General features: G+C 37.3%; 1 protein-coding gene across 1 annotated transcript in view; it reads right to left on the reverse strand.

Annotated features, from left to right (window-relative positions):
- wwp2 (WW domain containing E3 ubiquitin protein ligase 2) overlaps positions 1 to 12,566 on the reverse strand; it is a 54,231-nt gene extending 41,665 nt beyond the window's left edge. Inside the window, exons 1-5 of the mRNA XM_065956731.1 lie at positions 12,495 to 12,566; positions 11,200 to 11,281; positions 4,787 to 4,943; positions 4,149 to 4,270; positions 1,995 to 2,126 (exon numbers count right to left, since the gene is read on the reverse strand). Coding sequence (XP_065812803.1) covers positions 1,995 to 2,126; positions 4,149 to 4,270; positions 4,787 to 4,943; positions 11,200 to 11,269 — 481 coding nt within the window. The 5' untranslated portion in view covers positions 11,270 to 11,281; positions 12,495 to 12,566. The remainder of the gene's footprint in view (positions 1 to 1,994; positions 2,127 to 4,148; positions 4,271 to 4,786; positions 4,944 to 11,199; positions 11,282 to 12,494) is intronic.
- Between the last annotated feature and the right edge of the window lie 1,915 nt (positions 12,567 to 14,481).

Below are 14,481 nucleotides of genomic sequence, written 5' to 3' on the forward strand. Positions count from 1 at the left end.
CTGTAAGAAAACAAACATGAGCTTGGTCTTAAAGCGATGGACTCAACATTAACACAGGTCCTGCTGACCTTGTTGTCTGTGCTGTGCAAAGACATTCTGCATTTGATGATAATGCTGTGAGTTTGATATTGCTACTCCTTCCTACATGCACAGAGGGCAAGCTATTGTTCAAAAGTCACTCCCGTGTCATGCTTGTTATAAGCCATGGAGTATGCTTTGCTGTTTTGGATGAGAGAAAACCGATGCACATGCATGCTCATTATTTGTGAAAGGTCATGTGAGATTTATTTTGTGGCATGGCAGTATTGACAAAGATTAATTCTGAAGCAAAGTTAGGAAAGCTTATTTTAATATGCCAGTCTGACATTAATATATAGCAGTCTGTGGACATGGACTAAGGGCATGAATCATCTCAGTGTTCTGTAGCCCACATACTGCATCGAAAACCAATCCAGATTTTTATTCCTTATTTTTGGCCAGCTCTGATGGCTATCTTATTATTAGTATTTCTACTTCATTCAGTTCTAGTTGGTAGACGGAGCTACTTTAAATCATGCTAGTTGAAAATGACCTCCACTGCCTTTAATCACTGAAGGGGTTGCACAATTCCTTTTGAACAAGGGGCATTGTTAAAAATGACTACAATTGTACAGTCATGCATACATGTTTGTGTCCAGTTAAGTTCGATTTGACTGAAATACTAACAGTTCAGATTGTGAGGTGCATGCAGCCTTTTACAGGGTTTTACTTTTACCACAGTGTTGGTCAGTCTGTGGGCTTCACTCTCATTGTGTAGGGAAAAAAAGAAAAACGAGAGGAATAGACTGAGAATTGTTTCTTATTTGACAAAACAGTTCTTGATTTCGTTTCATTATGTGCACATAATATGTAGTTAAAATATTTAATTTGCAGTATATTGTATTGAAATTCTCAGCATGTCGAAAAATATCGAATCCTGACTCAAGTATGGGGATAATATCGTATCGTGGGGCCTCTGGTGATTCCCACCTCTAAAATATTCATTTTCAAATAAAACATAACCATAACAGTAACCATAATTTTTTATACTATAAGAACTATTTTATACGCAACTGAAAAACAACGGCACAAATCCCTCACCTCACAATTACAAACAAACAAACACTATTTATTGTAAACTATGTGGGTGAGAAGTGGCTTTGAATTGTCGCCACGCACACAACATAAAACTCCAGCTTTTTTCCAAACGGGGGAAAGCGCACTTACTGGAGTAGTGCGACAGACAAGCATCCTACTGTACAAACAGATGCAAGCACATGTGTGTATATGCGGTTGTTGGCAATGTTAACAAACATTTTAAAGACGGAAAAGGAAAGATTGAGAAAAAGGAGAACTGGTTTGAATATTGTGGTGGATGATGTACTAATAAGCTGTCTGGATTTCTGTGGGAAAACTGTATGTGCATGTTCACTTTAATATTTCCCCGTGTGAATATGAAACAAAACTTACGTTTCCCTCAACTTGGACAAACTGAGAAACAATTTTTTATGTCCATGTGCTTACTTAAAAAATCGATTACATTTTTTGTATGTTTATTATGTATAACAGTTACTCTGATACAAGTTAGATATTGTTTTTATATGATAAAATTACACTCAAGTCAAATGATTGGGATTGTTTTGGGCTGCCCCCTAAATGCCAACCAACCCCAGTTTAATAGAAATTGTAATTTATTGACCACTGATGTTTGACACCCCCATTTGAAGTATTTTTGTTTTATGTTATTTTCTGCAGTGTCTTTTTCCAAAATTCCCCACACGGATGATTGACCCTTTTATTACTTCATTAAGGGGGAGGGTCTTTCCTCCATTAAACATTTATAAATGGCCTAAAGAGTAAATGCCCCTCGTGCTTCATTGTAAATTTCCCTGTTACTACCTCCACCTCTGTGTGTGTGTGTGTGTGTGTGTGTGTGTGTGTGTGTGTGTGTGTGTGTGTGGTAAGGTGGGACTCACTGTCTGCTGCGCCATTGGGCAGCGTGCCCAGATCAACAACCATGCCGTCCAAACAGACGTTGAGCTCTCCTCCCGCTACAACCGAGCCTTTGTTCTCCGTCTGCAGCACCAGACTCAACTGGACGTTCTCCACTAGAGAGGGAGGAGGGACGACACAGAGGATGAGTGGTTGAGGTAGACGAGGAAAGGTGGTGGGGGAGTGGGGAGAAAGTTTGAGTCACAGTAAGGAAATCAGACATCCTCAGTTAGAGCTCCACTATGAGAAAAAAAGTGTCAAAACACAGCGTTTCATCTTCCACAGTGACATCATTACAGAGCCACCCAGCTGGGACATTTATCACAAGAGGAGGAACAGAATAAGTCAAATCATATCTTAGATTTATTAATAACGCTGTTATAAGCAGACGCCACTTTGTCATAGTTCATCTGATGGATAATGATTTTTCTAAGAACTCAGATTTTCATCAGACTTAAGAGATAAAATCAATCAGTTCAGATTTGATTCACATCATTAGAGTTAGTTATAGTATTTAGAGTATTCACTCATGTTTTATTTTCTTCTCCTCCATTCCTTCAACTCAATGTATATACACTTTCAATGATGATGGCACCTGGCAGATTCAAGTAGAGGAATCTGCCAGGTGCTGCGAGATGACACTGAATGTTTTTGGTAGATTGAATTGATTTTAATGATCAAACATCACAAGATTTAAATATTTTAGCTGCATTTTATTTTAGTAGCAAATAGTTTTAAACTGTCATTTTCAGGGCGCCGATAGTGTAGTGGTTAGCGTGCGCGCCTCATATACAGAGGCTACAGACCTCAAAGCGGGCGGCCCAGGTTTGAACCCGGCCTGTGGCTTCTTTTGTTTCCCTTCTCTCTCTCCATGATTTCCGATTCTATCCACTGTCCTATCTCTCCAATAAAGGCCAAAAATAAATCTTACAAAATTAAAAAATGAATTTTCCCTAATGGTCATCTTTTACAGTGCATGGAATATGATGGAAAAATACATCTTGGCAGGTTTAAGCAGTAGCCCTCTTTGGACATTGCTTCATATTGCTCAATCTCCTCCAATACAGGATTAGACAAGCTTCCAATAAGGCACTGACACTAATTCCAGCACTAGTTTTCACTTGTTTAGAAGAACCAATAAGGCGTATTCGGCTCGAGAGTGAAGGGAGTTTGCACTGAGAATTTCTGACAGCTTTTACGACAACTCGTCCAATTGATTTTTATATATTTATGCCACAACAAAAATACAAACTTAAATGAGCTGGGTCAATGGGCCGACACAATATTCCACCCAAAAATATCATCAGGTCTTTCGTTACTCCAAAAGGGTGGGGGGCCAAGATATGCTTACCATGAAACGCTTATATAATAAAGTGGTCTGTCACTTTCATGTACTTAATAAGAATTATTTTATAAACAGTATTATCAGACCTAAAGGCTTTTCTGAAAGGGATGATCACAACTTGGAGGATATCCGGTGTATTCTCTGTAATCAGCAGCTCGTCCTTTATTTAATCCAGTTCAGTAGGTGATCGTTACTAACTCCTAAAGTCAGGAATTATCAAATGACCATGTCACATTTACAGGCCATCTCTCATCATGTGCTCAGCATCTACTGGAAATAAAGTGGAGCACCTTATTGTATAGAAACAGAGTCAGGTGTTTACTTCACTGTTGTGATATGGACATCTAACACATTTATGGCAACTGTCCAGCATGAGTTCCCGTGAAAACGTCACAACTTTTACTTTAAACTTAAGCATTTTGTGGACACCTTGGTGATTCATTTATATATATACATATGATTTTCTTTTATCATATTAACACATCCTTAGTTTTCCGTCTCTGTCAGACTCATGTAGTGACAGATCTTGTGTGATCTACAGACCAACAGAAAAAAACAAAAACATTTAATAAGCCTGACAGGACACGTTTGTTTTTCCCTCTGTCATGTTTCCTTCCACATCGATATGCTTTTCATATTCTGGACAATTTTAATCAAATAAAGATGTCAAGTAAATTCATACCTGACTATGATCCTGGTCTCATTTCTATTATACTGTTAATATCTAAAAAATAAAAAATAAATATATATAGATATACTGTATATATACACGTATGTGCGTCTGTGTCCTTACTCTTGCCGTCATGTGTGCGCAGTGTGTCCAGCAGGTCTATGGTGGCGCAGCCCAGAAGCTCCTTCCTCAGGGTGTGGCAGCTCCACAGCTTCAGATCCAGACGACTCTGAGGCGTCACATTTCTGGCAAACACAAGGTGCCATAAGCTCACACACATTTTCAACTAAGGTTTGATACCAATGTAACACTAGGTCACTATTTTCTCAGTTGACTAAACGGACCATTTTTCAATCTCACTGATGAATCCCTCAGTGCTTGTGAAATAGAAAAAAAGAGAACTATCATGCAACAGTTTTTAAATGTCTTGTTTTGTCCGGTAAAAACAAACCATTTGCTTTATAAGAAAAAATAATAAATAAAACAGAGCAAAACAAGAAATTCACACACATGAAATGTTTAAAGAGATTTCATTAAATGTTGTCATGAAAATGTTTTTTCCCTAAAATTATTATTTCTCAAAAATGTTTCTGTTCATCATCTAAGTAATTTGTTGACAATTTCTAGCAGCTTTAACAAACAATCATTAATGATAAAAAAAAAACACATTTATTTAAATTTACTGTTGCAAAACTATTTCAAAACAGTCAAATTCAGGACTGTGAAGAAGAGACAATGTGTGTGTGTTTGTGGGCTCTTACAGGGTGAGGTCTTCATTCCACTGCAGCTCGAGGTGCCCGCTGCGTTTGCCTGTTTTTTTGGTTTCACTGGTCAGGCCGTCGGCCGTCACCTCCACAAAGGAGCTGAGCCGAGAGTGACGGTTAGGCAGCTTGGGAGACTGAGGCTTCGCTGACACCACTGAGCACACAGACACACAAACAGAATAATGAAGAGAGTTCAAACTTAATACAAAAATACATTATTTATGTCTTTTAAAAGACAAAACACATGTTAAATGAGGGTCAGGTCAACACAGTTCAACAACAACGGTGATTTTTTTTGCCCCCAATTTTATTATTAAATACAGATTCTGTTTTTGAAATGTTCATGTTGTCTGTGAAGCATTCCTGTTTGACTAAAACCAATCCAGTCAAATCTCTTCAGTTGTCACACGGCAGACAGACAATGGACCTAAAATGCAATCCATGTTTGTGTCTCTGACTCTGAGTGTGCGTGTGCGTGTGCGTGTGCGTGTGCGTGTGTGTGTGTGTGATTTTCACAGCTGTTGTGCCTGCAGGCTTCTTCTTTTTTTACCTTTGGCTTGGTTTATATCATTAGGCACATTACATTTTAATTTAAATTACAGTTAATAAGATATGCTGAAGTTAATGCCCCATGTTCAGTACAAAAATGTATCTTGGGTCTCTTAAACACATATATATATATATATATATATATATATATATATAAATAATTAACAGGGAATGGCTATTACAGCAACCCTGTTACATACCATTCTTCTCGAGGCATAATATAATTTTCCCATAATCACATCCAAAATATCTCCTGAACATAACAAAAGATAAAAAGTTTAGTGTCACTAAGCAGAGTCAACATACAGTATAAGGTTTAAAACCTGCAAAGTATTTTTTTCACGGCATTACGTTTTTTTATTTTTTAAATCAGCTACACTTATTGATTATTTATTTATCTATGTTTTGTTTAATAGGAACAGATACAATATGCAAAGACAACTTAAAACAGTTGTCCAATGCAAGTGTCAAAGTGTTTATAGCAGATGCTAATTTACAACTCCTGCTTTTATTTAAATAAAAATGTAAAACAGTTCAAAAGGAAAAAGAGCGTAAACTGAGGACAATACACATTTACTGGTAGCTGTGATAAAGCAACATCACAGTTGTTTTTGTATTCTCTGGTGTTTCAATGTCTAAAGACTATCAAGTATGGACTTTAAAATGTAACTGCCTGTTAAACGTAACAGAGACAACAATATTTCTCCAAATGTATTTTTTCAATTCTTATAAATGATTGCCAACATTAGTATGTTTTCTGACTGCTTTAAGAGTACCTCATTTAGACACTTATCAATTATTAACCCTAACTGGTTCCACCAAAACCAGCAGGTGTTAACTGGCTTTGTGACACAATCAGTGTGATGGTTGATGGAGAAGTAAACAGGCCAATATAAACACTTCCCTCTAGTGGAAGAAAAAAAACTAAACATGTGCAGGAGAAGCTTCATTCATTTTCTTGGGACTGGCCACTAGGAAAATCCTTAAATGGTCACAATGAGGCCACAGGATTTAAAAAAAAAAAAAAAAAAAGATCAGCTGAGAAGCTGTAGTGGGGGCACACTGGAGGGAAGTGTTCACACTGAAGAAACCATTCAAGACTTTTCAATGACTTTCAATACATCAGATCACTTCTGCAGCCTTAATATTACTTTGTTGCCTGTTTGTTTCTGAGATCAAGTCTCCCTCCCAGCTGGACTTCAACGATCTAGTTTAATAAGTGCATGAAATGACTGCTGTGTTATAACTGTGTACAATGAACATTTTCCTTCTCCCCCAAATGAACTACTCCTGGATTCATTGCAAAGAAGTTATGAAACTGTGGATATTCTGCTCTACATTTCACAGTATTTGACTGAAACTCTGTGACTGTGGTTAAAGTCTACAGCTTAGACAGACTTAGTGGCTTTGAATTCTTGCGAGCCTGCTGAGAATCTTGTTTCAGCATGTGTCAGTCATATGAGAGCTGATTCGTTCGTCCTCAATCACTTTTGGATTGCAAACTGCAGAGAACTCTACGGTGGCCCCAAGAGCTCAACACATAGCAGTTAAAGAAAACCAATGCAAATCTAGTCCTCATTAGAAGGTCCATGTTTAACTGTAAAATCATGGATCGAGGTGTGACCTGTACTGTTTAATAAAAATCTCCTTATAAGTGGAGTCGATGTCATTATGTACTACCTGGGCTATGTTTGTTTTCATATGATATGTTACGAACAACTTGTCCCCATATGGTTCACCTGCTGTTGTAGGAAGTGAACCGACTAATGTGTGAGTGTTTCGTTGCGTGCATGTGTAAAAAAGCAGGAAGGTTAGCAGATAAAGGTAATTACAAAAACTGTATTGAAGTAGTTTAAAAGTGCAATTAAAGTGGTGAAATAGGAAAAATAATCAACTACATATAGGGTTGAGATTTATTTCTAACAAAATGACTGTTGCCGTTGCACAGCAACAAAAATGTGTGCCAGAATAGAGAGGAAACAAAAATGACGTATTTATATATAGCTGGCGACAGATCATCTCTACTTCTGTGTTTTACGCCGGCTGATTAATGTGCTGCTCCTTTTAGAGGAATCCTCCAGTAACGCGCGTTGTACATAGGCGAGTATGTGACCATTCACGTTCATGACGCAGCAGGTTGTCTAAGCATACGCGTATTTAAAAAGCAAATATAATATTGGCAGATACGATCATATCAGGTGACTATCAATATCGGCTAATTTTATCGCAGATATACACCGATATTATTAGACTTATTCACCACTATAGTTTCACTGTATTACACTAGTGAAGTTCTCTTTCACAAGAGTGTGCTATATGGATTACAACAAGCATCATCACTCTCCAGAGTGTCAAGTGGTGAGGCACGTACATGCGTAGTTACTTTTCAGTTGAGTTACCATCTTGTCTTTGCTATATATCTTTTGCACAAGTGTTTGACAACTGGGATCAACGTAACAGATGTGTATATCTATACCTATATTGGATATAGATCTAAGATATCGGTGGATATATTGGTATATGATTTTCTCTCCCCAATATCTATATCGGCCCCCAAAAATCCCATATCAGTGTCGTGTATATGAGGTAAGTACTTCAAAGGCTGTGCATTTGTTGTCATATACATTTTTTGCTTGCTTGTGTTTTGTGTATTTGGAAGTGTTTTTCTAAGGCAGCAGTATGTTGTGCTCTTAGGGCCACTCAGCCACACTCAGCCTGTCAGTGTTTCTGTGGGTGAATCTGATCCAGACGTTTGATAAATGAATAATGACGGGGGGAGGACGACTTCTGTCGGCCTACTATCACAGGCGAGACATTAGCAAATCTGCGCTGCTGCGTCTGAGTCAGGATGACAATCTCTGAACTCATGAACATCTGATAAGAAAGTCTGACTCATCTGCAGCTCTCTGGAAAGATGGAGCAAATGCCATAGAGAGGTGAAAGAGTCAACAGAAATACGACGAGTTTCTACGAAGTGAGAGAGGGCAGGCATGATGAAAAGAATTAAAGAGGTCAGCAGAAGATCAATGATGAGGTGAACGAAGAGGTGGGTTAGATGAGTGACACTAAAGGTCAATAAATGAATCATGAGTGAAAAAAGAATATTTAAGGTGATTTAGAAAAAAGGAAAGAGGAACATAAAGGCCTGTTTAGATAAACTTAATGTTTGGGGAAGATAAAACATAAATCCTGAGTGCACCTCTAGTTCTTAATGCTAAGACTCCATTACAATTAACAGTACAAGAGAAGATCATTTGGTTTCTCTTTGATTTGCCATAATTTATATTCAGAGGTAACTTTTTGGAATTATTAGTCCAAATTTGAGCAAAATCAACATTTATTTTCAGTCAATGTAACAAACAAGGTGTAGAAAAAACCCCTCAAAGATCGCACAGCACCGCCTTACATTTGATTTACCGGTAACAAAGTGCTTCATTTTGGAAACACCATGGTTACTGCCCGGCCAGTCATGGTGAAGAAACAACATAAAGAATCTATGTTGAGGTAATATTTTTCCTTCCTGAATTATGCAAACAATGAATATCTGGTTAAAAATATATAACTTTTTTTTAATCAGTTGGCTTTTTGTGGATTACAAAACTCAAGATATTGTTAAGTATCACTCTGCCATTTTATGGCTTTTAATTTTTGTGAAACTTAAAACTGTACATGTATCAATATTTGTTTTTATAAATTGCTACAATTCTAAATATACTTGAGGGTATATTATATTTGGTACCATGATCTTTCTTTTTTAAGAATGCCTCTTAGCCGTAAATGACCATTGATCTTAACAAATAGCTTTCAGTGTAAAATAAATGTTTAAATGCAATATATAAATTAACACTGTTTGCTTGAAAATATAAAGTCAACTAAAATAATGAATTTAGAGATTTGTTGTTAACACTTCCTTTTTCTAGCCATTATAACATTGTATTCTACTGAAACCATTGGGTACAAACTTTATGAACTACAGGAAACAGTTGATTTCTCTTCGTAGTTGAAGGGAACTGTGACATGAAATAAAGCTCTGGGTTCTTCACTGCTTGCATCTCATTTCTACTACAAGTAGTCCTTTGAACTATTACTAATTTAAAATACTGACTATTGTTAACTGGACTGTAATTAAACAGCGCTTTTCTACTCTTCTGAACACTCAAACTCCACATTCACCTATTCACACACACATTCATAACTGAGGGCAGAAAGAGCTTTGTAAGGTTCCCAGTCTTAACTAATCCCTTTTAAACCAATCACTCCCAGCTACGCCACCAAGAGCAATATGGGGTTTAGTGTTTAGCCCAAGGACACGTCAACATGCAGACTGTGAGAGCCGGGATCAAACCGCCAATCTCCCGATTAAGAGAGGACAAACTCAACCACTGACCCACAGCCACCACAATTGCTGCAATTATAATCTGCAGGAGGTTTATTTACAACCGTTCTGATCAACCGGCTCATTGGGTCTCTTTTTTTCCAGCAATCAACTTGATGAAATCAAACAACAATAACAAAATCAACTGTGAGAAACCACAACGATCACGTCAAAGTAAAAGATTTTCACTGACTAACCCATTGGTTAGTTGCACCAGTGACTTGAAAGTTCACAGTATGTTACAATGCAAAACTACTCTGTGAACTGTCCCACAAAGAAGAATAAAAATACCCATTACTCATCGTGCAGAAAAAAACTATCATTAGCCAACACAGGATGTGCTGAGGTGTTCGAATGAAACACAAAAGGAGCAATTAGCACACCAGCAGAGGTGATTTTCACATTCCCTACATTTACAGTCAAAGTCGGGTTTAGTGGATCTTTCTTCTCCACCGACTGTAATGACTCAGAACTGTTTTGAGACACAAACACAAAAAAGGTCACAATCTTTTCAAGCTTTCTTTGGATTATTTGTGTGTTGTCCTAAAACTGATTTGTGCTGATGAAATATTCAGTAATCATGTGAATTTTACATTAATCCAATGCCACATTATTTATGCCTTTGTACGAGCAACTGCTGGGGTGGAGCTGGTTCAGCTGCTGGACAGAAAGAAGTAGACTGCATACAAATTTGACATGTTTTTTTCTGTGCATGAAAAAAATAGAGTTGATGTAAAAGTCACAGTCCAGATATTTATTAGACAGCATCAGACCAACCTAGACTGTGAGTGACCTGAGCTGCAAATGGAATGAATCACTGTGAATGACAGCTGGGCAATAATACACTGATTTAAGCAATTTATTCAAATGTGTTTAAGAACAATGTTCAAGAATAAAAAAAAACTGTAAATAATGTTAAAATGATACAGATAGATTACTGCTCTGCAGAAGTTCTGTGGTTCAGACACAGTTTCATTGTCATTTGATAAAGACACTACAATTTGTTCCCATCTGTTCAGTTGTCTGGATGTGGTTTGCTTTTTTAAGGGCTGACCTCAGGCAAGCTGAATGTAAAGGCAGCCTCACAACTAGCGGGGAATAACTAGAGCATCTCAGACAGAAACATGCAGACGAGTGGGATGAGTGTGAGTTACTGTCAGCTCCAAAAAAGGCTTGTGTTTTTTTTTGTTTTTTTTTTATCTTGGCACAATCAGCTAGCCCTCCTCTTAACTCATTGAATATCCTGATTAGGTATTTCTATAAGGGTTCCTTTGCACATGAAGAGCAGGGACTCTATCAACCAGTACGGATAGTACTCTGCATAGCAACCTATGTCATCAGTGTGAATGTTTATGTGAAAGAGTTAAAGACATGTAGTGTTAGAGTGCTTTGAGAAGTCTGAATAACAGAACATCCAAACACTTCTCCACTTATTTTTAGTTTGGAAGTCAAGCCATTTTGGACATGATAGAAAAAGATAAATTACCTTTTAAGATCAGCTGAGACTTTTCAGTGGTCTGGGAACTGCCAGGTCTGCTCACACTGGCAGCTGCCATGACCTCACAGCTCTGAAACACAACGACACAAACAGACAAACATGTATTACAGTGAACAGCTTGTCATCACAACCTTAGAGCGGCCCTAAAACAAAACATATATTACATATTAAGCTGTTTAATTAAGTTCAAATGCAACTTCCATTAAGAAAAAGGTGTTGTCGCAACCATGAGCAGGATTTGTGTCTGACCCAATCACCATCACCTTGAGCAAAGTCAGAGATGTAGTGTGCTGCATTGACTGCAGGGAAATGCAAGTGCAGTAACACACAGTGAAACTGAGCACTAGTCCTCTAAACAGTGAATGTAAGAAACTATCCTAAAGCTTGTTTGTGCAGTGGATGTTCATCCTGCCATCATAGTAACGCCACTTTAAAAACAGCATCAAGGTGACTGCTGCTGGGATCTGAGCCTGGGACCAGACCCAGGGACGCATTCCCAGATGTGAACTGACCACAGCAACCTACTGATAGCAAAACAATCAAAATGAACACCTGACATCTGGCTCCGGACTGCAGAGAAGCCCATCAAAGCAATCAAAACAATAGCTCACAGCATCCTCCGTCAACCTTGTGAAACAGTGTGGCCGGGCAGGCAGCCTGAACTATCACCGTCACTTAGTGGATACTTGTCTAAACTAAACTAGACTAATAAAGATTTAAACCGTACAAATGAACTGACTTCATTGTCCTCTTGTTTAAATACCCTTGGCTACTGCGCACCAAACACAAACACGGAAGATGATAAAGACATTTCTATGCATCACAGTCAAGCGCCACAAACTTAACATTAACTTCCGGTCATCTTTATTTCCAAAGTAAAACTTTTGTCAGCAAACATACATATTTCACAATGTAGTGCAACTAACACAACACACAAAACAATAGACATGCTAAATGACGGGTCGAAGTTTGCCTGGCAGAAATTACCAAAAATGATTTTGTGCTTGTTTTCCAATCACTTAATAGTTTTTCCGCTTTTGTTTATAAAACCAGGTGGTGCAACATCCGGTACGTCGCTGCTAACACTGCCCGCATTGACTCACAGAAGCTAGCTGTTAGCAACCAAGCTTCGTAAACAGAATTCACAAAAGGACATGTCGATAAAAACTGTTCCCGTCACTTGACAGCTGGTAGAGTTGCGTTGTAAGTTCTGTAGCTCATGTCACACCGACGTATATGTTGAATAACTAAACAATAACGTTGTAGGGTAATCTTTCCCGTACCTTTTTCAGCTCTGCTGTTGTCGCTAGTGAACTTTCATTTCCGCCTCACTGACAAAAGCCACGTGACCTGGGGCATGTCTTTTCATTGCACAAAGGATTGTGGGTCACAAATAATAAACATAATCACTTGTTTATTTCAAAGTAAAGTTGAATTTTACACAAACAGAGTAAACATTCAGTATTAGAAAGCAAATGCTAAAGCGAAGAATCAAATATGTACAGCAAACAAAGTTAAGACAAACATGATGATTATCTATCTATAAATAAATATTGATACGAGCCACTCGCAAATCCAGAGTGACAAATTGTCACTATATATATTATATTATTGTTTTTAGAGGCGCATTCATTCTTTAAAAGGCAGTATAAGGAGCTTAAAGTAATAATAATAATAATAACTTTATTTATATAGCACCTTTTAAAAACACAGGTTTACGAAGTGTTTTGACAAACAGCAAGAACAAAGCAAACTAAACCAAACACAGAAAACATCAACAACAGTAACAATATAACAGATGCAAAATACCAAAAATAATTAAATACAATTTAACAGAAAAGAACCCAAAGTGCACGATACACAACCAGACATATATAACCCGACCACCCCAAGAACCATCATAAGAACCATCATAAGAACCATCATAAGAACCCAGGCAACACAAGAACCCAATAACACGCGCTGAGACCAAGAGGACCAAAGATTTAAAAAGATGTAAGAAACTAAGAGATAAAAGCAAATAAAAAGCAATAAGAAGGTAAGAGCAGTAAAAGAAATAAAAACAAGTGGTTAAAGGATCAAAAAACCCAAAACTATAATATTAATAAAAAATAAAAATTAACTATAAATACGAAACATAAATAGACAAAGTAAGTAAGATAAGAAATTACCAAGTTAAAACACAAGAGGAGATTAAGATATGAGCATAAATACGAGATAAGACCATAAATAAAAGACAGTAAGAAGTAGAAGAAGATAAAAATAGTAAAACCAGTAAGAGAAGACATTAAGAAGAGTAGGCCTACACTATCACATTAAAAACGTGTTATTAAGTTATATTAAGCAGCCACATCATTCATGTCTTACAGCTCTGTTCAGAAAGGTTCAGGCAGCTTGTCTTCTCATTTGTTTTGAGACGTAAGCTGTTATGTGGACAATTTGTTTATTAAAGGCTGAACACGTAAGTTTGTTCTTTGAGGCAAATTGGTTTCCATTAAACATTGAATTTTTTTTTTTAAGCCTTTGAGAGTATTTTATTTTACTGTTTTTTTTATCCGAGAAAAAAAAGAATGACAGGCCCTGCAAAGATAATAATAATAATAGTAGTAGTAATAATAATAATAAATTACAGAATAAGTATCCCAGCTCTTTGGACAGATAGATGTAAATTATCTTTTTAACAAAGACCCTCTGCCCAAGAAAATGAAGGGAACAATTATTTCACACATCAGATATTGATGAATGAATCAAGTTAATAATCTTTCCTGATGTACATGGTACAAGTTATTAGGAACAAAATGACATAACAATGGTCAGTGGAAACCAAAATCAATAACCTATTATTTTTTTTAATTATTTTTTAATTTAACCAGATTGAGATTAAGAAGCTCTTTTCGAGCTCGATCTGGCTTAGACAGTTAGCAGCACACACACAAAGCTACAGACAGAGACACAACACGAGAAAAAGTACAATTTACAAAACACTGAAGTTTGCATTAAAAGAGAACCATCTATTGAGGGCTGTATTCAAAATCACAACGAAAATCAAAGTATACAAATGAAATCACAGGCTGATCCCACTTGTGTTAATTTTGTCACTGCAACTCATTATGTGACTCAAAGTGCGTTTGGTCTCCCAACAACGACTGGACATGCTCCTGATGAGTCAGCGGATGGGGGGGCCTCATCCCAGACCTGGATCGGGGATTCAGTGAGCTCCAGTCTATGGTAGAACTTGGTGGCGGCGGATGTACCGATACATAATGTCCC

The sequence above is a fragment of the Labrus bergylta genome, chromosome 7 (assembly GCF_963930695.1).
Source record: "Labrus bergylta chromosome 7, fLabBer1.1, whole genome shotgun sequence".
In the NCBI taxonomy this organism is placed as follows: Eukaryota; Metazoa; Chordata; class Actinopteri; order Labriformes; family Labridae; genus Labrus; species Labrus bergylta.